The 26,482-nt window shown below is 43.0% G+C and overlaps 5 protein-coding genes across 9 annotated transcripts; 1 reads left to right on the top strand and 4 right to left on the bottom strand.

Annotated features, from left to right (window-relative positions):
* Window positions 1-66: 66 nt before the first annotated feature.
* Window positions 67-1,712, bottom strand: LOC6578701 (neuralized-like protein 2). Its single transcript, XM_002004573.4, has 4 exons — window positions 1,452-1,712; window positions 1,079-1,331; window positions 716-1,018; window positions 67-644 (listed from the first exon to the last, which is right to left on the bottom strand). The coding sequence occupies exons 1-4, from the start codon at window positions 1,710-1,712 to the stop codon at window positions 529-531; spliced, it is 933 nt and encodes a 310-aa protein (XP_002004609.1). The 3' UTR covers window positions 67-528.
* A 93-nt stretch (window positions 1,713-1,805) lies between these two features.
* On the top strand, window positions 1,806-2,399 carry LOC6578700. Its single transcript, XM_002004572.4, has 2 exons — window positions 1,806-1,911; window positions 1,973-2,399. Exon 2 carries the CDS (start codon window positions 1,973-1,975, stop codon window positions 2,333-2,335), a length of 363 nt encoding a protein of 120 aa, XP_002004608.1. The 5' UTR covers window positions 1,806-1,911; the 3' UTR covers window positions 2,336-2,399.
* Window positions 2,357-4,259, bottom strand: LOC6578699 (suppressor APC domain-containing protein 2). The gene is made up of 4 exons (XM_002004571.4): window positions 3,964-4,259; window positions 3,445-3,745; window positions 2,823-3,342; window positions 2,357-2,763 (listed from the first exon to the last, which is right to left on the bottom strand). Exons 2-4 carry the CDS (start codon window positions 3,717-3,719, stop codon window positions 2,434-2,436), a joined length of 1,125 nt encoding a protein of 374 aa, XP_002004607.2. The 5' UTR covers window positions 3,720-3,745; window positions 3,964-4,259; the 3' UTR covers window positions 2,357-2,433.
* A 98-nt stretch (window positions 4,260-4,357) lies between these two features.
* LOC6578698 lies at window positions 4,358-7,537 on the bottom strand. Its single transcript, XM_002004570.3, has 4 exons — window positions 7,367-7,537; window positions 5,702-5,997; window positions 5,333-5,641; window positions 4,358-5,254 (listed from the first exon to the last, which is right to left on the bottom strand). The coding sequence occupies exons 1-4, from the start codon at window positions 7,385-7,387 to the stop codon at window positions 4,618-4,620; spliced, it is 1,263 nt and encodes a 420-aa protein (XP_002004606.1). The 5' UTR covers window positions 7,388-7,537; the 3' UTR covers window positions 4,358-4,617.
* Window positions 7,538-8,554: 1,017 nt separating this feature from the next.
* LOC6578697 (ubiquitin carboxyl-terminal hydrolase 43) lies at window positions 8,555-25,353 on the bottom strand. Of its 5 annotated transcripts, XM_015163284.3 has the most exons (8): window positions 24,815-25,353; window positions 24,278-24,745; window positions 14,074-14,154; window positions 12,197-12,403; window positions 11,871-12,140; window positions 9,983-11,819; window positions 9,030-9,925; window positions 8,555-8,968 (listed from the first exon to the last, which is right to left on the bottom strand). In XM_015163284.3, the coding sequence occupies exons 1-8, from the start codon at window positions 24,998-25,000 to the stop codon at window positions 8,918-8,920; spliced, it is 3,996 nt and encodes a 1,331-aa protein (XP_015018770.1). In that variant the 5' UTR covers window positions 25,001-25,353; the 3' UTR covers window positions 8,555-8,917. The 5 variants fall into 5 exon arrangements, with proteins under 5 accessions (XP_015018770.1, XP_015018772.1, XP_002004605.1 ...); XM_015163286.3 differs by having other exon boundaries at window positions 24,278-25,353; XM_002004569.4 differs by having other exon boundaries at window positions 9,983-11,801; window positions 24,278-25,352.
* Window positions 25,354-26,482: the final 1,129 nt, after the last annotated feature.

The following is a 26,482-nucleotide window of genomic DNA, read 5'->3' as shown; positions in this document are numbered from 1 at the left end:
GTATGTACGCATTTAAAGGTGCTGGGGGAAGGGGCGGTTCTTTAACATTGAGTAAAATTCATGTGATGCTTTTAAACATAATCTACGTATATAAAATATAAATATAAAGAACTGGTATCACGTAACCAAAATATTATAAGATATATCTACAGAATGAAAATACAAATTTCTTGACACATCCACCATCGACGCCGTCGACGAGATGCAACTAGAGATGGAGATGATGACAGACTATGACAGTAACTATTTTGCCTCTCCGATCAAGAGCCGCCTTTTTTTTGAGGGGGGCGGGCAAGTAACGTCGAGAGCGCCAACGGCGCATGTGAGGAATGAAATGTCAATGAACGACAGCTTCAACTTCAACTGTCTACAATATGCGTATAAAATATATATAAATGGGTAAACAGGCTATCACGACGCACGCTGATGCACAACAGTACAGAGCAACAGCACACACTCTATTACATAAAGTGTGTGTTTTGCTTCCTTTTCTTTTTATGTGTGAGTGTGTGCGCTTTGTCTCAGTTCCTAATCTCGACGCAATAAGAAGCGCTTAATGCTCTCGGGCAGTGGCAGCCGCGCAATGGAGCCGGTTGCGATGTGCTCCAGTATAACATTGCGACAAGCACTCTGCAAGGACAGTACTACAGAAACAAAAGAAAAGTAACAATTTCAATTGAACGAATCTAATTATAAATGGAATCTGATTACTCACTGCCTTCCAGTTGTATGATGCGTATTTGCTTTGTCGTGCCATAAACATCAATAACAACGTACAAAGGTGACCTATTTAATGGTATTTCCTTTGACACTGGGCCCTTGTCCACGCCATTAATAATGAAGTGTAATTCGCCTTTGGATGCATCGGTCTCTGTGGGCACATACATGATGCCAATGCGCGAGCCTCTGTCTGTGAGCAGTATATCCGAGTTTCCATTGTCCATCGATGGACGCAACAGTCTCTTGGGCAGTAAGCCACGCGGCGTACGCACATGCGTTGCATCACCAAGTAGATTACCTACGGATTAAAGCAATTGAGCAATGATCCAGGGCTATTGGGGATCTCACTTTTACTCACGTTGGGGCGGCTCATTGGCTATAAAATCGACATTTTCGCCGGCTTGCTCTTGACGTTGATTCATTTCAAATTTTGAGATCGGATATATCCAGCTGTTTCCTAAATTGGCCAAGTCAGGCAACGCAAAGTGCGGCAATCCTTCGCTCCGCATGCCAATTACGTTTGGTGTCAGCTCCGTCAGGCCCAGTCGCATGTGTCCCGACCATCCCCGTTCGATTTTTTCAATCTCCACCAGAAATATTTCGCCGGGCGCCTACACGGAATTAATCAATTAACATTCACGGTTTGATACACTTGCACACACACACATACTACACTCACAAACACACACATATACATCCCATGTAGATACATAGAGATTAACAATGCTTACCAGCGGTCGCTCGGAGAAGGTGAGAGCATCGGCGAAGCTAGTGCGTCGAAAGGCGACTGTTGCATCGTCATCTAAGCGTATGTTGGAGCCATGGTATGGATGAAACCGAAAGAGCTGACGTTCCCACACACCAGCACCAGTTGTTGCGATTTTTGCATCATTCACAATTGCTGCGGCATCGATCTGTTCTCGGTCCGCCTCATTGTTGCCGGCGAAGTCGGCTAGATGCGGCGCCTGGTGGTTGTCATCAACGGCATCCATGATTTGTTGTATTGTTTATTTCTACCATATGTATTTTTTTATTTGTGTAAATTTTAAGTTGATCAGAGTGACATGGGACTAGTGTTGAGTAATGTGAAACTAGCTACTATTTATTCCCTGTGTTGGTAAGCGCGCGCATTCGCTTTTGACGTAACAGCGAACAGCTGATTGCAGCGGCAGACAAACGGCGAAAAACACGGTGAATTAAAATAAAATTGTAAATGCTGAAAGAAAATGTGATTAAATATATTCATTTGCAGATGCGTATCCCAGGAGCACTCTATGCGGCACGTGGGCGCAAGCCACAAAACGAGAAGGATGTGCCATTTCAGGAGATACTGCCGCTGCGCCTGAAGAACACGGTCAGCGGCAAGGCAGACTCTGGCTCCGATGTCGCCTGCCTGCAGGAGATGGGTGTGCTGTTTGCCTGCCTCAAGGACAACGAGTTCGTGGAGAAGTACTGCCACAAGGAGATTAGTCAATTTCAGAATTGCTACAAATTCTACATGGATCGCAAGTTCGAGGCGAAACAGACGGTCAACCAGGGCATTGTGCAACCCGGCAACAATCTGAACTACAAACAGTTAAACAAATACATGAGACGCTTTCCCAATCCTCAATAGTTCGTCAATAGTGGTGCCCAATGATTTGTTAAGCATTTTAATACATATGCAAATTATTTACAAAGTCTTTTCAGTGTTTTTGCTATTCATAATTAATTTTAGTAGACAACATCCGCATCGCCCAGGCCCGCAGAGGATTGACTCACAGGTGAAGGCTGGCTCAGCACAAAGTTCGACATATTTCGCAAGCTGTGAAATGGCGTGTGCTGTTGTTGCTGCTGGTGCTGTTCGTAGATCTCCGCATCGTTGGAGGCGTATGACTTGCAGTTGAAGTGCTGCAGGGAGTTGCGCGGCAAGGCGAGATTGATGTGCAGCGGATAGCCACCATGCTCCCAGGTCTCTGTCAACAGGGCCAAGCTGCGATTGGCTTCCAGTACGCGAGCGCGCTGATAGTTAAGTCTCTCCTGCTGCAGCTCTGACCATTGCTCCTGTGAAGCAAGCAGATCTCATTTATATGTATTACTGTCTATACAGTTATGCTACTTACAAATCGTGTGCCTAAACGCCCAAAGTATTTAATCTGCTCCTGGACATTGAGCACCTGCTGCATATAGAAATCACGTGCCTTCTCCACGCCATCCAGGCCGAAGAGCAGCAACTCTCGCTGCTCCTCCAAATGCTTCAGTCGCTTCAGCATATTGTAGTCAATGCCATGCTGCAAGGTGTGCCTCCGTGAGTCTCGTCGCTTATTATTCGATTTTTTGGGTGGCTGCGCCAGCGTCATTGCTCCCATCGTATAGTCCGTTGCCGAGGTGGAGGACGAGCCGCCATCGGCTGAGCCGCGATGCTCGAATTGCTCGCGTGCAGTCTTCAAGCTCTTCTGCTCGCTGTGCATGAGGCTGAGCTGCCAGTTCTGCAGCGCATTGCGTATGTCTGCCTTGGCTAACGGAGTAGCTCCTGCGGATTGACGCGGTGGCTTTGGCGGCGGCGCTGGCGTACCATAATCCATTTCGTGCTCCAGCTCTGGACTGATCTGCGATCGTGGACGCACCTTTGCTGTGGGCGCACTGCCGTCCAGACCCAGACCGAGCAGCTGTGGCGCTGACGGCGGACGCGGCGGCTTGGTCAACTTATCGTGGATTTGTAGCTGCTGCAAATGCTGCGTCTGCTGCTGCTGATTGCGCAACAGGCACAGCTTCAGTCCCGCACAGAAACGTTCGAAGGATAACAGACCGCTAGGCGGCGTCACGCGACGCAGCGAATCCAGCACACCTTGAGGCAGACCCTTGGACCCATCGTCCTGCCAGCCCTTCTCAATGTCCGCAAAGCGCACATAGCCGCTCTGCTTATCATCCAGAATGTCGAAGAGCTTCTTCATGGACAACACGAATTGTTTGGGCAGCGCATCCAGCGAACTTAGGCTGCCGCTCTTGCTGGACAACATCTTCTAAATTAGAAATTAGTAACAGACTAAAATAAAAACAAAAATGGAAAGCGTGCATAAATAATAATCAACATACATATGTATTTCTTAGATTTCGCCCACACTTTTTGCGCTCAATGCATATTTTTGAATAATCATAACGAAAGACTTAGGCAACGAACTAAGACAATGATGCGAACGAGCGGCATCATCGAAGCTTTGTTTATACACAAACATTTAAACAATTTGTGGCTAAATAACTCACTTGCTCTGCTGCTGGTTGCGGAAACTGGATATGCGGTTCTATGGCAGCCTCTTGAGGCCGTTCGTCAAGGCTTTGTTTGGCTTGCTCAATTTGACGTTACTTGAAATGAGTTTTTCTTTTATTTTGCAGCTATGCAATGCAGCTGGAAGAGCGGGCAACACATCCAAACCCAACCGACTGGTTGGGCAGACTGCAAAGCCGCGCTAAGCAAAGCGCACGCATGCGCAACTGGTTGAGTGGCTGGCGGGACAGGTTTTCAATTTTAGTTTAGGGAGACACACACACACACACATGCACACACTCTCAAACAACACCAATACCAAGAGCAGAACGCGTGCCATAGCCTAGCTGTAGTTGTAGCTGTATCCCCCCTGGAGCAGAAAAATCACAGTGGTACAATTATAGCAGAAATATTTATTAGTAGAAATTCAATGCGTATTCAGTCAAGGATAGCTAATTGCTTACTTAAGCACACACGCACACACATACATGAGTGTGTGTCTATGTGTATGTATGTTAGTTATGTTCATGTATTTGCTTGCAAGAAATGCAAACTCTGCGCAGTCCATGTTCATCGGATCGCTAGAATGAGCATTTCATGCCACACGCTCTAAATGCTAAATGTGTGTTTAGTTTATTCTAGATTATTCTGCCCTACAAATCGGCGACAGACTTTCGGCGCACGTATTTGGCAAAGTAGTCGGGACGCCAGCACTTGCAGGAGCCGGGTATCAAGAACCAGTCGTAGTAGAGCCGCACCTGGAAGCAGCCCAGCTCATCGTGCCCATCGCAGTGCGCATCGGCCGGAGCACTCTGGGCGCCAGCGCCCTGGACACCAGTGCTGCCATCGGAGGCAGTGGCCACGCCGGCACGCTTCTGCAGATACTGCTGATAGGCCTGGAAGTCCTGCACGGATGGAGTCTGTGTCGTCGTGCTGCTGCTTGGCACCGTGTCCTCTGCATTCGGATAGAAAATCTCGGCGACCAGCAGACTCACCCAGCGTGGCGATGACAAACAGCCGCCATCCAGATAGTGGCAGCGTGCCTGGATGCAGCGCGTCACCTCCACAGTCTGCGTGAAGTAGCCCTCATAGGGTATCTGCACCACATAGCGCCAGGCGCCCTGATAGTTCTTGGCGAACACGGGCGTGGCATACTCCACCTTGGCCGGGCAGGGCGTGGGCGGTCCCTCATAGCGTATGGGTCCCACTTCTTCGCGCCGCTCCGCTGTCTGTGCGGCGGACACAGCGGGGCTGGTGTCGCCCTGAATGGCGCGATAAAGCGTGCAGAAGCTGTAAACGAAATCGAGAATCGGATATGATGAGCCCCATATATATGTATAGCTTAACAATTTGAGAAAGTGGACTTACACTCCACCTCCATCGCAGAACTTGCGTGGCTTGCGCTCCTCGGCAGCGCGTCGCTGCTCTTGCAGCTTCTTCTGCTGCTGCTCCTCCTCATCTAGAGCGGGATCAAAGTAGCTATACTCATTGGGCACCACGCCGTCCGGCAAGCTGCGCGTGACGCGGGTGGCATAATGCCGATCGATGTTGTTGTTGTCCAGCTGATCCACCGGCTCGTCGCGAATGATCTGTGTCACCTTGGGCAGCGTGTCGTCCGCCTTAAGCACGGGCAACGTCTTCGACAGGAACTTCAGAGTCTGATTGCGTATCAGTTCGCTGCGAGAGGGAAACCAATTGATGCTACGTGGGAATGTGTAAGGATATGCATTCACTTACAAGGGATACGGTTCGCCGAGCACATTCTGACCCAGCGGATTCTTGGGAATTTGTCCCTTATTCAAGTCGCCGCAGATATTGTGCACGGACACCGCCGATTTCTTGCCGGAGGCCACATCCTTGCAGTCCGCATTGATGAACGTGTACGGCGGTGGACGCACTCGTGGCGGCACGGCATTCGGAGACTCCACAAATGCATAATAGCCCTCCGGCGGCTCCTCGCCGTAGTCTGTTTGCGATTGTGGGGCAGACTGCGCCGTCGACAGCTGAGCGAGCAGCAAAAAGCTAAGTATTTTCTAAAGATAAACGAGTTTGGACATCAAATGTGTAATTTATATATATTTTATGTGCATAAAGAACGCGACAGTATAAATCAAATTAATTGCTATTTGAATGGCTCGCATTGTGGCATTGGTCATGGCCCCTGGCTCCGTGCTCCGCCATGCCCCAATGGGCACAAAGACGCGCTCTCAGCCGACGTTTGGCGAAAGCGCGAAAGTTGTTCGCCAGCATCAAAATAAACAAACTGAAACAACAACAACAACAACAGCAACAACAACGAATGGCACTGACCAAGAGTGTGACTTTTGCATCTTAATCTCATTGTGGGGGTACTTGAGGAAAAAAAACTTTCCCTGAAATTCTGTCAGCTTCTTTATTTTCCTCTTCGTCTGCGTCTCTGTTTGAATGAAATCAAAAGTTTCAGAATGTCTCAAGCTTTTCGGGTCAAGTAGGTGACTCTGTTTTTCCCTCACACTCTTTTTTAATTTTTTGTGTGCATATTTGGGCCAACACTCTGAGAATCTCATGAAACTCAACTGTGCCCAACAATTTCGTATGGGATGCGGGTGTTCAGCTCTTTTGTGCTTTGCATCTCGTTCGTGACATGATTCACAGCCACACAAACAAAATTCGGCATTCCGAAAGAGCGAAAATTGGGTCAGCCACGGTCTGTTGTTGATTTTGAATTCTTTTTTTTTACTTTTTTATAATTTGTATTTATTCTAATGAGCAATGCGTTGCCGTTGTCGTGGTAGTTTGTGTTTGTCTCTTCGATATCCATCTCGTTATGCGTAAAACTAGTTTGATTCGGTTTCTTTATTTCGGGGACTGAGATTGGGATCGCCTTTTGCCCTTTTGGGATGATTGGCCTTTCAAACAGCAGCATTTTCTCTGACTGCCATCTAATTGCAATTCGAGTGCTGGCCGCATTCGGAGCCAGAGTTAACTGCAACAGCTGCCGTAGCTGTAACTGACAGAGACTTTGCTGGCCAGCTAATTACTATATTTAAGGCTGACTTAATACAAAGCACCGCTGCTCAACGGGGCCAGAATTTGTCGCTACTTTGTGTATGTATGTGCATGTGTGTGTGTGGTGTGCGTGCTATTAAATTGTTCTAAATACGTTTAAGTAACGGGAAAGTTGCTCTATGCCAGGCTTAAATAACAGCCACTCGATGCGTGTGTATGTGTGTGTGTGTGTGTTTTTGTGTGTAGCTCCGGTCGATTGGCCCGTCACTTTAATTCATTAGCATGTCTATATAAAAACAGCCAATTGCTCCAGAATTTATGCTAACAGTAAATGCCAGAACCCAGTGCAAAACAAAACACTTGGGCAACAAACTTGATTTCGAGTATACATTTTAACAACATTGCCGCACTTACCACCAGTAAACGATAATCCATGTTGGCCAACTTTAATAGCCTTTTATTTAGTTGCCCAGCAAAACGAGACACACAAGAATTTTCCTTTTGTTTTTTTGTTGTTGTCACTTTTCCAACTTTGTCGTGTTGCGCTACACAGAACTCGACGCGTCAAGTGCAGTAAATGAACTGAACCTCTGAATGCTCAACCAGCAGACATTGAACCTCTGATTTTGAACTTGGCCAACACGGTTAGCCGCGAAGAGAGAGTTTGGAGTGCCGACTCGACTAGCCGCAGAAAGTTGTAAAGAAAGCTTCGGCTCAGAGTTCTGCAGCAGCAACTCAAAGACAACTTTCGAGAGAGCCGCACAAGTGGCATACAGCAAGAGCTGTGGCATGCTTTTAGGAGCAAGTGGCATGAACCTGTGGCATATACGCAGGCGATCGATATAATGCACCAGAAGATACTTTTAGCAGTTACTGCCTTTAGGCCTCCACAAAGTTTCGTTGTTTCAATTTATAGATTGGCAAATTTTATATCCAACAATTTCACGTTTATTCATGAATACAATGTACATTACACAATTCATCAATTAATAAACATGCTCCTAACATACAATAGTTGAATCATTCTCATTTATATATATGTATATATATATATCTATATAATTGATATATAATAATAAAGTGTTTTACATTATGCAATAAACAATGTTTCAAAGTCTTTCAACATTTGTTATCAATATAATGTTTTGGTTTAATGCTTTCTTACACATACAATATACATTATAAAATGTATAACTCTTACGATCTAAAATATATATATAAAGAAAAAGAAATCTGCAGCTGTGCCTGGTTTTTTTTTTGTTTGTTTTTTTTTTTAATCTTTGTATATATAAAGTATGTTTTTCAAATATTAAAATACAAATACTAGATGTAGTAATTGAATTGAATATATACACATATATGCCTACATTCAGTGGAGAACGTATGCATATAAATACGCAGCTTGAAACTTGGTTTCGTTACGAAAACTAATGTTTTTTCTTCATCTTCCTCTTCTATATATGCCTTGCACGGACTGCTCTAAATCGAGTGTATATAACAAAAAATATTATTGCATTTGTTTGCATGAAAAGAAATAAAAATCAAATCATATTGTACTTTCGCATTAAACTAAATAAATAATAATATACAATGCAATGTCAATTGTTTTAAAAATTTTCCCGATTTAGTTAACAATCGTCTCTTGTTCATAATAAATTAACTTAAAACCAAATCAAAAACAAAAGCTGATTAACTCTCGCTCCTAAACTAGCTTAAATATATATAAGTATATGCTCATTTAATGCTATATACGAGTATGTGTATATATGTTTGTAAATCGCAAATTGTTAAAGTAAACGTTGTGTATAACATCTTGTAGCTTACAACTATATGTGTATATGTATGTATATACGGATGCAACTGCATCGATCGAAATATTCAATATAAAGTAAACTTTAGGCTTAAATCTATAGTGCGTTTTGTGTGTGAGTGATTCTGATTCCAAATCGAATAACAATATCGTCATTAATTCTTGGGGGAGACGGTAATTAACTTGTGTGGCGTCACAGGTGAAATCTGAGTTCATATATCGGTTATTAATTAATCACATTCACTAAGTGGTGCGGGACTAACTTACCCATAAGGAGCGACCCATGTATGAATCATCATCGTCCTCAATCAAGCCGCTCGTATGATGATGGTTCTGCTGGTCTATAAAAAGCAGCGTGTCCTTGCTGCAGGTGTTGGCTGAGTTGCGCAGGAGCGAAGATAGCGTTTCGCTGCACTCGCGCAACTTGTAATTGGAGCTGGTGGAGAATGAGTGCCGCAGACTGAGGCTAGCCGCTGCAGCCTGATGTTGGTGCTGCTGTTGTTGCTGCTGCTGCTGCTGTGTGGCGCTCTCAATGGCCGAGACGCTGCTGCGTGAGCCGTACCAGTTGTGATTGCAGTTGTTCTGCATCGCATGCCGCGATAGCTGCAAACTGGAAGACAACTGCGGCGTTGCATTGCCATTGAGCAGCGCCGCAGCAGCGGATGCGGCATTCATATGCCCATTGAACTTGTTCTGCAGCGTCGAGGCGGCCGTCACGGAGGTGCTCAGCGAGCGTGGCGAAGAGCGTGACGAGAGCGAACTAACCGATGAAGCCGAACTGGATACTGAGGATGTTCCAGGGCTGGCCGCATGGCCATTGGTTGTGGCTTCTGCTGGAGCAGGAGCTTCGCTGGCTGCCTCAAGGGGCGCCACGGTGGGCGCTGTGGCGTCGTCGGTCGTTACCTTCGGCTGCTTTTCAGCGCAGTCCTCGTCCATGGCAAATATGGGCGTGGCCTCAGCATCTTCAATAGTAGAAGTAGTTGCTACATTAGCTGGCTCCGCAGCGACTGGCATTGGCGTTGTGGGTAAAGGCGCAGCTGGCTCAGCATTTGACTCAGCTGACAAGACAGGCTCCGCTTCAGCATCGGCATCGGCAAAAGCAATAGCCTCAATGTTGAGCGCATCCTTAGTTGAGGATTCCGTGATGGCTTCCGCATGAGTAACTGAAGAATTGTAAATATTATAATATTTATTCCGACGGTAAGCCGAGCAGCACTCACCTTCAACCTGCTCCTCAATTTCACAGGCAGCAATGGGTATGGGAATGGGCACAGCCATTGGCTTGGCGGGCGTCTTCTCGGCTACAGCGGGCACCGGCTCAGGCGCATCCGATGTCGTTGGCACGCTGTCCTTCTCTTTGCTGGCAGTTGCCGGGGGCGGCGCAATGCGTGAGACCCAATGATCGCCCGATGTGGAACTGGAGCCGGAGCACTCGGCGGCAGCGTCAGCGCTGCGTCGCTGATAGAAGAGCATATACGCTTCGTTGTTGATAATGTCCTGTTCGATGTCATTCTCGGGCACTTTGCTAACACGCTGATCGTCAAACTTGTACCACTGGCGGTCGTACGGATTCTTGCAGGCCGCCGTATAGTGGCCCGTCTCTAGAGTGTCGCCCTGGTGATAGCAGACGGCATACAGATCGTAGCGCGTGTCCTTTGGCTCGGTCCGCGAATTCAACGTGGAGGAGCGCGAGTCACCGGAGCTTTTGCTCTTCTTGCCCGTCTGCTCTATGGCGGATCCCAAGCTGTTGCATTCGCGCACTCCACGCGCCAAATGTGGCGACATGTCGAAGGCAGTCAGCGGAAACTTGACCATCGTAGTCAGTTTGGCTGCCTGCGGCCCTTTGGCTTGATGCTGACGGAAGCGTTTGAAGTGCACAACCAATATGTCGGGCAGCGACCATAGACCCAACGTCTTGACCACAGGCAAATACTGCTGGCAGTGCGGACAGCGCCAGGCATCTTCAGCACTGAGCGTTTCCGCCTTGGTGTAATGTTCCAGACATTGCTCCAGCGTTAAGGCGGCCGTATCGTTCAGTTTGCTGGCACTTAGCCGCGCTACGCTCTCGTGCTCCACAACAACGTCGGCATCTGATTGGAGTTGAACAAAATGCGCTTCGGGCGCGCTCCATTCGAGCAGCAGCTTGATGTGTGTCGGTCCCGCTTCCGCAGAGAGCACCGACAGCGCCATGTCAATCATTTCGGTGAGCAGCGGATGCTCCACCTGCTCCAGATATGTATCCGGATCGGCAGAGGGATCCTGGAGTCGTATCTTGAACATATCCGTCAGCGGCGTTGCATAGGAAAACACTTCCGGCTTGAGGAGCGCGGACATTTCGCGCAGCATGCGCTTCTGTAGGTCCTGGTAACTGCAATCTCTGGGCGCCTTCATGCTAAACGGTGCGCCAAAACGGGTGCACACATCTTTGGCAGTTTCCTTGTCATCGCCTTCGCCTACGTCTCCCTTTTTCCGATGCACATTCGCCACGAGCAGCAGCAGGTCCGTGGAATGTGTGGCAGCTGATTTTGGCGCCGCGGGCTTTTCGGCTCCATTCGCGGGCGCAGCCTCTAGTGCGGCCTTTGGCGCTGGACTCACCTCGGGCACCTCAATGCAGTAGATGTTCTCCACGCTGCTCAGCGTCTCCACCGGCTGAGTGTCGTAGAAAACGCGTGTAAATCCCTCGGAGCTCAGATCCACCAGCACCATGCGATCCGCGGCAATGCCGCTGGTCTCCTGCAGCTGCTCGCGCAGCGCCACAATAGGCGAGCCGGCGGGCACACGCAAGCCCATCTTAAGCTGGCGTGGCTGCTTCTTCATGAAGACCACAGTCACAAAGACGGTCAGCTGGGTGAGCTGCGGCAGCTGCACCGAAATGCAGTGGAACGGATCGAAGGTATTGGACTGCTTCTGGCAGCGTGGGCAGGTCAACGAGGAGCGGAACTGCGCCTGGAACACGGCCTGCACAAAGCTATTATTGCAGCGTATATGATTCGCCAAAGTCTCCGCGGCGATTATCTCATCCGAGCGACCATACGAGTTCTGTGTGTTTAGAAAATTCTACAATGAGTGGGTATAAAGACATGTCGATGGCATGAGTTGACAGCCTACCTTGATGCTCTTATAGCGTCGCTTGCTGGCCGTGTTCAAGTCCTCGTGTACCTTGTCCAGCAGCCAGAAGAGAAACTCCTGTGCATCGTGCTGCGTCGAGCTGCGAAATTGTGTGCCATAGCGATCCACAACGGCCTTGAAGCTGGTGCTATGATCGCTCTCATTGCGGCAGGTCCACAAGGCCTTCAGCACATTGGCCAGCTGCTCGGTCAATTCGCCTTTGGTGCCGAACTTGCGTGAGTTGATCTTATTGCGACGCTTCAGATCAGCCTGGTGAGGAAGGGAAACTGTATAGAAAATCTAGGCCTTCAATCTGTTTCACTTACCTTATACTGATCCAGCACAAAATATTCGGCTAATATGTCTGTGTGGCTGAGGCATTGGAGCACCGCGTTCATGAAGCAGGTGTTGCCATGATTTTTAAGGCCCATTACGCCGGGCGTCTGATCGGCGGGCCACTGATAGCCCCCAATGGGCGGCACACGTTCCATTCCGTTCGCATTTCCCATGCTCGCCTGGCCATGTTTGTTCGCCTGCAGAGGAGGAGAGAGCGCTGCGATTACTCACTGGAGACCGTAAATTGATGAGTGCAAGGAAGCTCGTTTCCACTGCCCGATGCCAATATGAACTGGCGAACGGGCAGCGACTGTTTGCGAGCGACGAAGGAGGAGGCGCACTGGTATTCAATGGGGGGATTTGTGGCAATTGGGTTTCAATTTCGTTGCCAATTAAAAATTGTTTAGAGCAGCGCCAATTTGCGATAAATGAAGAAATATCTCGATATGCAACAACAGCAACAATTCTATTGGAGAGAGCTGCTTATCAACTCGGACAATCACGTAATAAAACACAGATTCCGCACTGTGCCAATATTTAATATGCGAATCATAGACGATAATGCATTATATATACATATACATATATAGCCACACAGTCATCTATATATGTAGGTATTCCAGCTAACTACTTTGTAGCAGTGCTAATCTACAAAGCAAACAAATATACAGAGCAGAAAAGCAAATTGATTCGAGATACGGTAATGAATGGGTTATTTGAATGTTTGTTGTGGGGCCTTCATAATAAAGAAGAGTATTATATAAACATATTAAACGTAAGTTAGGGTAAACAAAATTAACTAAAGAACGAGACTAAAATGAGCAACTAAAAAAAAAAAAACAACATAAACTGTTAGCTTAAGAAAATATCGCTAATTCATACCCTGTGCAGCGAGTTGAAGATTAGTTCAGCTCGATAAACGATATCAATAGTAGCCACAGCTAATTATAAGCAGCAGCCATTTGACGATATAGCGATTGAATAAAATTAGAAAGCACAACAATCACACCACAAAATGAAAAGTGTAAACAATGCCCTATAGAGATAGATATCTAGACATGTACTTATATAGAGTAAATAATTTGAACTGGTGCATTTAGTGAGTATGTAAATTGTGCTCGCACGTGTCATTAAAAATGACGCGCAGGTCGAATGGATTTACGACATTATAAACATGCTTTACAACAAGACGCCAGCCCCACTGCCAGACATCGGGTGGTGCGAGTGGATTTAACGCAATTGCGAATTGCAAATGAAGGAAAAACAAAAAAAAGTAAAACATTGTTGAATTATAATTATGAAATTACAAACAGCGAGTAAGGAGAACGAAAAGCGCAACAAAAAGGAGAATAAGATATATAATCACAGGCAAATGGTCAAAGGTTATGGGGTTGACTATGAGGTCAATGCTAAATGCCAAAAGTGTGTGTGTGTGTGTGTGTGTGTGTGAGTTGGCACATTCAGTTAAGTAAACTAAATAGAGTGTGATCCATAGCGTATAGGAGCAAGTCTTAAAGCTTATAGCGTCATGGAACACAGCACAACATAAAGAGGGAAAGAAAAAAGCTGAAAAAAAAACCCAAAAGAAGCGCTAGCTAAAGCCGGTTTTTCTCTTTTTCGAAACGCAAAAACCCACGCAAAACTCTGGGCCAAATGAAATCAAAGTAGATAAACAAACTAAAAAACGGCTGCCAATAAAACTAGATACAATTGGCCGGGCCAAAAGCAAATGCGTGGGTGTTGCACTTGGAATCAGTTGGGAGTTGGTGTTCGGAGTTGATCTTGGCATAAACAGGCGTACAGGAATCAATATAAGCTTTAAGAAGGGTCGCCTACTTTTTTTCCTATTTTCTTTTTTTTTTTTTACCTCTTTTCGTCGCCAGCATCCGGTGTAGAATGGCACGATTTCAATAAAAGTTGTGCGATGCGCAGTGTTGTTCTCTGGCGACTGCGTTGATTGCATTTACAATTAGAGATATCGATAAAGCCAAAGAGAAAGAGATTAGATAGAAAAGAGAAAGGACCATAAGTTAAAGGCGTAAATAGATAAAGCGTAAATATCTTAGTAGAGTTTGTGTATTGTAATTATTATAACAATCAACATCATCATTATCATTATCATTAATAATGATAAAATTGTATATTTATTGTAAATATTTAGATTATCAAATAATATAAAGAGAATAAATATTATTATATTTCTGTATAGACGACAGAATATTTCCTTATAAAATACACTCCACAACATATTCTGCACAGTTCAGGGTATTTTATAGTCCAGCATTCTCAATCAGAGCATTGCAGATTATATATTGAATTTAACCAAGATTCTCTTAGTCATTAGCTTTTAACTCGCTCTCTTTCTCTCGCCCCTTTCGGATTTCATCAACAATTTTGTCATGTACACTATCCGGCCGGATTGAGCAACGTCATTAGCGATTTATTGTCAAGTTTTGCGCCGAGTGCATGTGACACCAATTCCAATCTCAATACCGATACCGAACGAATCCTAAGCACACTCTGAACTATTCACATTGTGTTGCGAATGTGAATGTTGTGAATGCTGTCATTCATTCATTCATGAGTGTGTCAGCAACAAGTTATTGCAGGCATTGTTGTTGTTTTTTTTTTTTCTTTCTTTTTTTTATATTTATATTGTATTTGTTTCAGAGTGAACCCGGCATCCGTTGTTGTTATTTTTCTTTTTTATCTCAATTGACATTGCACTGGCATTGGAACGGAGTGCATTCGATAAATGGCCAAATGACATTGACTAGGCATATCCTGGCCTCTCTCGCTATCCCCATTTTACACCCTTCGACCACTGATAGAAAAGAGGTCATAGAATATATCCTGGCTGACAACCAAGTGCAATTTGCAGTTGTGAATTCTTATATTGTTTTCAGTCGAACGAAGGTCAGTTTCTAGACAAAGTCAAGTCTTTGTATACCCTTTAATTGTGTACAAATAGGGGTAGATTAATGCAACGAAGTAGAGAATAATTGATCTAGCTGTACCAAGATATTTTATCTTGTAGATAGATACAGGTAATACGGTCTATATCTGGTTGAATTCGAGCAGAAGTCCAGATCTATCCACACACAGCCAACATACCCCGGCCTAGTATTCACAGTTTATTACATCATTCTTCTGCCTTCCATTTATATATCTACCTTTGTTCGCCGCTCCAGTTTAGATTTGCTCAAGTCAATTTTGTACGCATTAAGTCAACTCAAAATTTGATTAGATTTGGGGCTTGGGTATGGCTTGGCGTTTGGGGTTTCAAATTAAGCCGAAAAGCAGCTTAGTCAATTAAACAAAGCTCAATTAAAACGAAATGTTCTAAGCCGAGCTAAGACACAGCTTATAGACAGACAAGAAACCACAGCAACAAATATTTCCGTCCACTTTGGGGCTGGCGTGGTATGGCTCTCTGAATCAAAGGCATTTCAAACGCACGACGAGCCTCAACACTAAGTAAATTGAGTGGAATTTGCTTTAAACGCATGTTCAGTTATATATACATATGTGTATATATAAATATGTTGTATTTGCTGATGTGCGCTGGCTAGTGACCTAATCGCCATGGCCAGCGTCAGACAAAATGTAAAGCATTTCTCACACAGCTGGAGACGGCGACGTCGTTTCTTTCCATTGCTCGCATTCTGGCAAACGCGGCGTATGCGCAATGCCAGCCGGTCATCAAAACCGGTACGGCAATATATCTTAATACATATATCTCGATATATATGCATACATACACACATGTAAGACTTTGTGTGTGTTTCAGCTCAAAGACAACAGTTTAGAACTAAATGTTTACTGTACTCTTGTAACACCACAAAATTGCTTGTTAAATATTTCATTTTCGCAATGTCAATGAACCCAGTTAGCTTTAATTAATAACAAGTTTTTCCAAATTCATTAATAACAATTTATAAAGGCACTTTATCAGACTATATTTTAAGTACAATGAAGCACAAAGCCGGGAATTTTTTGTATATGCATTGTTAATCACTTAGTACCTTATATAGAGGCATTATTCTCTAGCTCAGGTACGTAGACTCTGATTATTCATAAATCTTGCATTGTCATAATAAACAAGGAGAAAAAAACTTTTGTTTGTGTGACAATTCTATTTTTAAAAATTATTTTTATTTGCGGCTTACACTGAAAACATCCGAAGCTTTCAATATTTTTCTATTCAAAATGAGCGCTGGATTTTAGAGTTAAGTCCAGAAGTAGATCATAGGTTGGATACATTTGTAAATCGAAGATTCTTAGATTGTATATATATTTATTTTATTGTATATCATAGATCCTAGATCGTAGATTGAACATTGGATATCGTATACCGTACAGTTAAGAGCGTCAATCGTAGATCGTTGACTGTAGCTTTTATATCATGCATCGAATCGCGTATATTGTACAAGTGCTTTATAGATTGTACCCCATTATAAATTGTAGATCATTAACCGTAGATAAGTAAAAGTTCACTTTAGTCGAAATTGAGCCAACATTTTTATCGCTCTTGTTAAAGCATATATATTATTGTTGAAAATCTAAAATCTATTGGTGAGTGGCTTTAGCCTTTGCTACCTGCTCGTCGGACTGCTTGATTCATCTAGAAAAGTGATTGAAAATGTTAGACATAGAATCTCCAATAGCACGCGACGATCATTCCGTGCAAGTCATCAAACTTCAGTTATTTGAGCATATAGTTTAAAATAAAAATTACTAATAATTTCAAATACTTTATATATAGAAGAGAGAGCTCCATTAGCACCCATTTTAGCAGGCTCTTTTTAGATTCGAATGGATCGCACTCATATACCTCTTAACTAACGTATCTTATGCCAGTTAGTGTATAGAGACAACGGCATTTAGCAGTCAACAGCCCCATTTAGATTATTTTTTTTTTTTTTATTTCTTTTCGTTAATTGATCTGACCAGCCTTAGAAGCCGTCATCATGTGTGCGTCGTCTACGTCGCTACTTGTCTCAATTTACTCTAGCAATTCTATCATCATTTTATTTATATATTTAACGCGTTTATCTTTTGTTTTGCATGCGCTTTCTGTTTGTTTATTGATATAAAGTAAAGAAAGAAGAATAATACATGTGTCGGGTTTCACGTAACAACTGACGCCTATATACATATACATATACTTCTGCAGATATATATATATATTTACTTGTCTGACTACGTGTTTGTGAGTATTATTTATTTGGTATCGAATATTGCGATTTGTTTGCTCGTTTGAAATATTTCGTTTTGTTTTGTCTATCTAGAAAAAATTCCATCGGCCGAATTGTTTATGCGCTGCTGCAGTAAAAAAAAAAAAAAAGTGTCTCTCGATAAGGCCCAGAGGCTTTGGTTACTTATCTGTCGAAAAGTAATCGTTCCTATGAGTCGTATGAGCAATTTTGCTGCTGCCTTTACGTAACTGCAGCAAGTGACAGTGGCAGTTGCAGCAATAGTCACTAGTGTTGTTGTTGTTGTTGTTGTTGTTGTTGTTGTTGTTGTTGTTGTTGTTGTTGTTGTTGTCGTTTGCCGTTACGCTTACGTTTTATTAAATAATTGTAAATAATTGAAGATAATTGACATCTGCTGATGTTGTTGTTGTTGTTATTATTTTTTGATGCCAGGCATGAATGAAATAACAGAGCTTAAGCTAAAAAGAAAAAAAAAAAAACTAGGCTTGGCCCACAGAGCGCTCTATTCAGCTACAGAGCCGTCGTCGTTTGTTCTACCGGTTCGTCAACTTTGTTTTGGAATTTATAAAATAAATAATAGGTATGTATATGCGATATACATATACATATGTACATATGTACTAGCTTCTGAAGTCAGTTGTTTTACGAAAAGTTCAGCTACTACAGATTTGTTGTGTTTAACTTGTATTTTTACGTCATATGCTAAACGTTCAAATTAGAACTTATTAATAGACATAAGTGGAGAATTAAAAGGCGAGCTGCAACTAGTAGTTAGACTATATATATTAAGCCTATACTGCAGATTAAATATCTCAATTAATTCTTATCGATTGTGAGTTGGCATAACATTGATTTTGGCTTATAGATGAGACTATGTACCTAAGTTTCTCAGATCTCGTACAACTCTCGAACAGACAGCAAAAGCCTGCTTGAATGCCCTGCAAAAGTGTATAAGATTTTTGAACAAAGACATGCCTCAAGCCACTTTCTTTATGCATATAAACAAGTTTGCCAACAGTCAGGCGAGTCGATTTCCGATTTATAAAATGCAAACAGCTTTCACATACAGGGTATAAATGTTAATATGCCTAACCTATTGCACTCTCAACGATTGTACTTACTAATTATGCCAATGATTGAGGTGTTAAATAAAATATTCACACGTGACAGTCCAATTCGTCATTAAAACTGATTGCTAATTCATTTTAGTGTTTACTTTTGGTTAATGGCTTCCGTTTAAAAGAGTTTGATTACTTTAACGATTTAGTGATTAAAAGACGCCATAAAGACGTCAGAGATACAGATAGAGAAGTAGACCTCTTGAGACGCTTACGTAGCTTCAAGTCTGATCGTTGTCTCAGTTCAATAAATTCGAGTGTAGCCAAAAATAAAGCTTCTGTGGATTTATTTGTTTTTGTTAATGCAATTAGTTGTAGAACTTGATGTATTACGATTGTGTTTCCAATTTAATTCCAATTGAATTCCATCGAACGGGCAATCGAGCAAATACACTTGACACTCTAAGTCATTTGATGAATGCTTTTGCCTTAGCCAACGATGTTAACACTTGACAAATGTTTTGATCAGGCGATCGTTGCTATAAATATATATGTATATACATACATACATATCTATGTATGTGTGCCTATGTATAGAATGCACTGTTTTTGCTGCTTATATAATTGGTGCTCGCGCCACACGTGGCCAACACGCCCACATTTTTTGTTTTTGTTCTCTAGCACAGATATTTTTACCAAGGTTTTACTTATCAGCACCTTGACTGTGTGAATTGCCGCTCGCTTATCAGCAGCGCGATACACAAAACGAATGTTTGAATATAAATATGGCTATGAGTATTTGTATTCGTATTCGTATACGTATTCGTTAGCCAAGCTATTCGCTGCTTCGGTTGTATGATATCCCAAGGACAAATGGTCCAGTTAGCTGCGCGAATTTGCACTTTTATTTGGTTATCAAGCACGCTTGACTGCATAACAAACACAACTTATAATTGCGTTACGTGGACAATTTTGATGACAGCTAGAAGTACTTGTATGCCCATACATATCTATGTATGTGTGTGGTGTATAATAACAGTATCTAGGCACTATAATATGCGCTGCGAGCTGAAATTTATGTCTGCAATTAACTTGAAGTGAAGCAAAATGTTTGCTTTAAAGCAGGCCCATTTTAATTATGTGTCTGGTATATATGTATGTATATGCATGTATGATAAATATATTTTTAAACATTTGTATACGCGTACAATAACCAGCAAACATTCGAGTGCTTTCTGTGATTATAATTTTTATAATTTTTTTTTTTATTTTTATTTTTTCTTGTTCAGAGAGAAAATGGGCGCCATTTTGGACATCTGACCTTTTGTTGTATTTTTGGATAAATATACTTATAAATACATTAACTGAGAGAGTTCAGGGTCATTGTTTTAATTGTACATTGAAATATTATTGAGACATGTAAACAATTAAAAGCACACTTCATATTCTGCTATAAATAAAACTGACAACCGAATTAAAATGATTAAAAACTTCAATTGCCAAAGTGCAAGAGATTCGTATCTGCTGACAAAAGCTGAATGATGTGAAAGTGGGGCTCGCAAAGAGAGCGCAAACAAAGCTGAGTGCTACATACATTCCACGCTAATCTAGAATGATATATAGATACATATATGCATATATATCCTTATCTTTTAATCTTAGTTCTTAACGCATGAATATCATATTCAATTGAATAAAAAACTAAATTAAGCTGTAAGTTAAGATGATTCGTATCTCTCAAGAACAGTCTACGTCTAGGCTGCTCAACTGATAGCAGCCTTATAAATAGATTAGTTGTGTGTCTAAGTTAATTCAACTTTAGCTGTTGATTACCTAACTGAGCTTAGCAACACTGAAACCGGACAATTACAGTAGTCACAGGCAGCACTGATTGCCGCTTAAGTGAATGAACTGTGTCTGCTGATCTGATCCGATTCGCATGACATTCTCTACATTTGTGTGTATATTTGCGTATGTATATATTTGTATATTTTTTTATTTAGCTAATCAACTAGTTTAGCGCATAGTTTCACAAATTTATATTGTTCTTGTTGTTGTTAATGCTGCAAGGCAACTATTTTTACACGCGCGCCGCACAATTGTTTATGAAAATATGCTGCTACAAAAATACACACACGAAAAACACAAATATACTATATATATAAAAAAAAAAATAAATAGCAAAAACAACACCCGTTTTGAAAAACATTTTCAATTAGTTTGATCTCAATTGATTTTACCTTGAAAGCGAATTCAAAAGAGCAACAGTGAGCGAGTGAGAGAGACCCGGAGAGTGGAAGAGCGAGAGACAGACAGAGAGAGAGTGAGTAGCAAAACGTGCGCAAAAACCAACAACAGACAAAATAATTCGCACAACTACAACAATCGAAAAAAAAAACGTTACGTGTTAGTTTTTGCCTAGCGGAAATACGCGAAATACACACACACACACAGAGACAAACAGAGCAAACGTACTACGGTGAATATCATAGAAAATCAGCAGCGAAATAAACACACACACGCACACACACAGAGACAGTGAGTAGGCACACGCTGTTACGTACTAATCTCGGCCATCAACAAGTGCAACAACAGCAACAACAACAACAACAACATGCTACATAGTATTCCATGTCTAACGGTGGGCGGCCAAAAGCTTACGGAAATGGCTTGCAAATGAAACCCGCTGCCCCTCTTTCGTCTCCTCCTTCTTCCTGATTGGTCGCACCCTAATACAGCCATACAAAGAAAATCACGTGTTGTTATTAACGCGGAGCGCGTTGCGTGTCGTGACACGACGCAGCACGAATAAATAAACTTCGGATGTTGAATAACAAAATAAACAAAATAAGTAAAGATATTATATGTATAAAAAGACATGAGTACAGATCAAATTTCCTGTGACTAATTTAGTTAATGCTACTAGGGTTTAGTTTTAGCCTAGATCATGCGATGTTTGGCAGATGTGTTTCGACACGCTGCCATCATCAGCTGCTCAGGCAAAGCGTGTGAAATTCATGTTGCACGTTTCCCTATTGAATGCCAGTTTTTTTGTTTTTTGTTTGACTTTAATGTCGTCTAGCTAACCAAGTTCCCAGCTCAGTCCCGCCCCCTTTAGCGCCTGCCGGCATTAGGCATTTTGCGGCCGTTTGTCATATGTGCAATATTTTTCCTTCTCTCTTATTTTTTTTGGCATGCAATTTTTGCACAATGCGACGTCGGCCCACGCGCAATGCACCAATTGGCATTTTAATAAGCCAAATTGAATTTTTGTTGTTGTTGTAGATGTTTTTGTTGCTGTTTCAGCTTATTCGCTTTGCACTTGCTGCGAATAGGCAATTTGAATAAAATCAATGCGAGATGCTTGAAGCGTGAATCATAAATCAACTGTCGAGGCTCACAGCTGGAATGTGAGGTAATCATAACAATAACAACGGCAATAGCAGCAACAGCATCAGCAGCAACAGCAGCAACAGCAACAGCAGCAACAGCAACAGCAGCAACAGTAGCAACAGCAGCCGCAACAATGGACAATTGCCTCACCACAGCTGGTGAAAGGTGGCACAGCCGAAATCTTGGTTAATGACAGAAGGCCTTCACTTAGGATAGAAAAAAGAAACCAAATACAAAATATAACTGAGTACAGTGAAAGCTCTGCTAACGAACAGCTGCCTAGAGCAGAGGCTATAGTGCAAGTAAACCCTTTTTAGCTGTTTGTAATTTCAGTGCACTCTGTCGAGCTTTCACTGTAACTATTTATATGCATGTTTATAATATAGTCATATATATATCATCATCATCATTGAAGTTGCCTCCAATTCAATTCGTTTCGTGCATTTGAAATTGTGTTTTTCGTGCTAACGCTTAGGAATTCGAGTCGCGTAAAAGGTCAGCAGCGAACGGTCTAAGGTCTTGCCCTCTACAATTAATCTACATGCTTATTACACACAGACAAATGCATATATGTATATGTGTGCATATGTATGTGTCTTACTTGTTAGCACAAATTGAATTTCAGTGCAGCGCATGCCCCACTGTACGCATAAGTGTATACAACTGTCGGCTGTCACATTTGTGTGTCTTGCCTTTCAGGCTTTTCTTTCTTCTTTCTTGCAGATGATGAAGCGTGGCACACATTTGTCAATCTGCCGCGAGGAGTTGTCTTCAGGACTGCTGGGCGTCTCCATTGTCTGGGCCCCAGCTGCAGCTGTTGCTGCCTCTGCCTCTTTACGCTCCAACAGCGCACGAACTAAAAAAAAAACTTTTGTCTCGAGCCGCTTTGTTGTTGTTATTATTCTGATATGTTGTTGTTATTATTCTTGTTGCTACTCTAGCCGAGCTTGTCGCTCTGCCTGTTTTTATTTGTTTATTGTTATTATTATATATAGCCACGAATGTTGCCAACATTTACACAAATTGTTTGAACAATTGTTGGGGGCAAAATATTTTAAAAATAAAACAAAACAGAAATGAAACACAATGGGAGACCCTGCCACAACGCCCACCAACACCAACACCTGCAACAAATTTAGGGTCTCTCAGCGAAATAAATTATAAAAATAATAATGAGACAGCAATTGTATAAAAATAACATTAATTTCCATGCGCTGTCAGCATGGTAATTACATTTTAAAGTCTATAAAGTAAAGAATAAGCAGAAGCGAGTCGCACTTGAGTTACTCTCCCTCTCCCTCACCCTGTCCCTCCTTCTTTCGTTCGGCTTACGAAATGTTAGAAAGTTTTAACAGTTTAACTAACATTTTTGCATATGCTTTTAGCATTTTTTAGTCTTTTCGTAAACCTGACCTATATACATACATATATAAATACACATACACTTTAACATAACATTACTATGTGAATTACATACATATACTCGCACATTCTCTCTCTATCTCTCTCGCCCTTTCTTCCTTTCTTGCTGCCTGGGTCTGGCTGTACATGAGTTTTATTAGACTCCAGGCGTATGATGAGCGAAAGCAACACGCCGATTGATTCGACATTTGTATACAACGATACGTTGTCTCTGTTATCAACACGCATTTCAGTGTGACTCAGCAGACGGCGGCTCAACAAATAACAACAGCCCAAACGAAACATGGAAACGTGGCAAATGCCGATTTGGCCAGCGTATGGCCCGCCCAGTGGGTGGCAGCAGCACACAGCAAGAACAATTGCAGGACACTCATGTGCATGTATGTATGCATGCATTTGTACATCTATTAATTTTATTCAAGCATGTGTGCCAAATACTGTAAAACTTTCAATGTATTGCACAAAAGTAAAGAAGGCAGCAAAGTGCAAGCGCAAAAGACAAAGGCGGCGACGGCAGCGGCTGCGGCTGTGACTGCGACAGAGGCGGCGACTGCGGCAATGCTGAGCAAAACAAAGGCCACGATAACGCCAACACCAAACGATGTTTTTATAAATACACGCACACACACGCACACAGATGAATAACAGCACTCAGTACTCAGCACTCGGCACTCGGCAATAAGCACTGGGAATGCGCTGCTTATCAAAGGGGAGTTAGCGGCTGCTGCTGTTGTTGAACAAAGAAAGCGAAAATATGTACACACATTTCTACAAAGAAATAGTTGACGGTAGTGCACCCTAGAGATGGGCGCCCGTGGGACTTGTCTAATGCGATAGGAAATTTCGTGAGCGGTTCGTTCGTGTCACGCATAGAAATCAGTCCCACTCTAGCAAATATTGCATACATATGCATATAATTACAAATGCATGTATGTGCCTATGCCTGTCTGTTTAAATTTACAGTTATATTTCTAGTGCTTACCCCAACATTCACCGTTGCGCTCAAGTGCTGAGCGATACGATTCAGAAATTTTCTGAAGGACGACCGACGCATCGCACGTGCACGCTTGTTGTTGTTGCTGCCGCTGTTATTATTGTTGTTGTTGTTGTTGCTGCTGTTGCTACTACTACTGTTGCCGACTGCAATGGTCGCCGCCCTATTTGAGCCAATTGTATGCTTGTCCTTGTCAATGGGCGCATCAGAGGCAGTCGCCTCATAACTGCTGAGAGTTACAATGCTGCCGCTACGTCCCCGGCCGCCTCTCACGCAGGATGAAATTGCCGTGCTGCTGGCAACGCTGCCGACGTTACCGTCACTGTCGGCGACTCCGGCGCCGCTGCCGGCTGTCGTTCCGATCGTCTTGAATTTGCGCGACCAGCGAAACGGATTGCGTGGCATGGAGAAGGCGCGCCGTATCTTTTTGGCGGCATTTGTGGCCATCGTGGAAGCCTGGGCGGCAGGAATGATTAGCACTGGCGTCGGCGCTGCTGCATGTGTGGGCAGCGTTTGTGACTTTACCTCCATTATATGCGTTGGTGTTGTTGGGCCTGCTGTTGCCGTTGCCGTTGCTTCTGCCTCGGGCTCTGCTGTTGTTCTTGTTGTTGTGGCGTTGGCGTTGCTGTGGGTGGCGGCCGCTTCTGCCGTTGGCGCTGCTGCGACGTCGGCGGCGGCAGCGTTGTCGTTTTGTTGCACTTTCGTTCCCATTTTTTATTTAAAACAATTCGTCACATAAAATTAATTGCCCTGTTGGTTATTTTGTGAATCACGTTTTCGGCTATAAGAAATTGACTTTTAGCATTAGATTTCACTTTTTTTTTAGCGCACTTTATTTCTGATTTTTTTCTTTTCGTTGGCGTTGCTTTGCCTCGCGATGCAACGAAAACAAACAATTGCCGCGTGATACAAAGAAATCTCTACTATAATCGCAAAACGATTTTTCCCTGTAAATACCGCTTATTTTTCCGCTTTGATTGAATTTTTTCGCAGAAAAATGCAGAAGTGTACTATCCGCGTCCAACCCGTTCCAATGTTTTTTCCCGAATATGTATGTTAACGTAAATGCTGATGTTAGCCGAATGTTGGTGCACTGTTGTCCTCAAAGTGCACTGTTAACAATTGTCTATCGATGACTTACCAATGTGCAACTCTGTTATTTTACGACGGTCACACTTTGTGTTAAAAACTGAGTGGCAATATTTCGTGCTGCCGTACTGCTACTATTATTGAGAGTAGTGGCAAGGAAAGTTACATTAGGTGCCAAAGTTCGGTGCTATGAAACGTGTACGTGTACTAAAAAATTTAAAGAGCCTTACGCTATTTCTGGTTCACGTAAGCATAAAACTACGTGATTACGTTATATTCGGGCTATCAAAGAAAAAATGTTTTCATATATTTATAAGTTTAAGGTATATAAGCTTAAGGTTATTATTATTACTACAGCTGAACAAATATATATTGTTTTCGTTTCATTACGCTGTCTTTGGACATCAACCCCGTCATTGAAGCAATGCAATTTACTGTTATTACAGCCGCAACTGAGCTGCAGTAAATGAAAACTTTTTAGTATTCATGGTTTTAGCATTAACGACTTCAATTATGGCAGCATTTTATTTCATTTTACTTTATTAGCGGCGTCGACGCCGACGACGACGGCGACGCCAACGTAGGGCGTGTCGCTAACAAAATGGAGCAATGGCTCCATAACCACAACCAACCAATCAGTGTGCAGCTCGTGTGAGTCGGCGCAGTATAGCGAGCAAAAGAGAGCGAGTGAGTGAGAGCACATTACACTACGCTCTCTCGCGTATATAAGCAGCTTTTGCCGTTACCGTTGTATGTGCTTGGCATATTAAAATGGCCGTCGCCGTTGCAAATAAGCTCTAAAAGTCCCAATTATAGGCACTTATTCATTGCGGTATATGATGCGTACAACGATGATGCCGTTACTACCGTTAGCTATTGCTTGGCGTTTGCCATTTTACAGGTGCCTCGCGTTGCGTTTAATCAAAAAGGAAGAGCCGACAACTGACGAGCACAACAGCAATTAAACGCCTCGGCTTGACTTTATTGCTGGGTTTATCGTGCGGAATGTGTCTAAATGCTGGAAATGCCCCCCATGACCCCGTTGCCCTTTGTCCTGTGTTAATTGTTTTGCTCAGAGGGTTGTTGCTGTTGCTGTTGCTGCTC

The sequence above is a fragment of the Drosophila mojavensis genome, unplaced genomic scaffold (assembly GCF_018153725.1).
Source record: "Drosophila mojavensis isolate 15081-1352.22 unplaced genomic scaffold, ASM1815372v1 contig_80, whole genome shotgun sequence".
In the NCBI taxonomy this organism is placed as follows: Eukaryota; Metazoa; Arthropoda; class Insecta; order Diptera; family Drosophilidae; genus Drosophila; species Drosophila mojavensis.
Note: the sequence above shows the minus strand (reverse complement) of the source record. Positions and strands in the feature narration are given on the sequence as shown.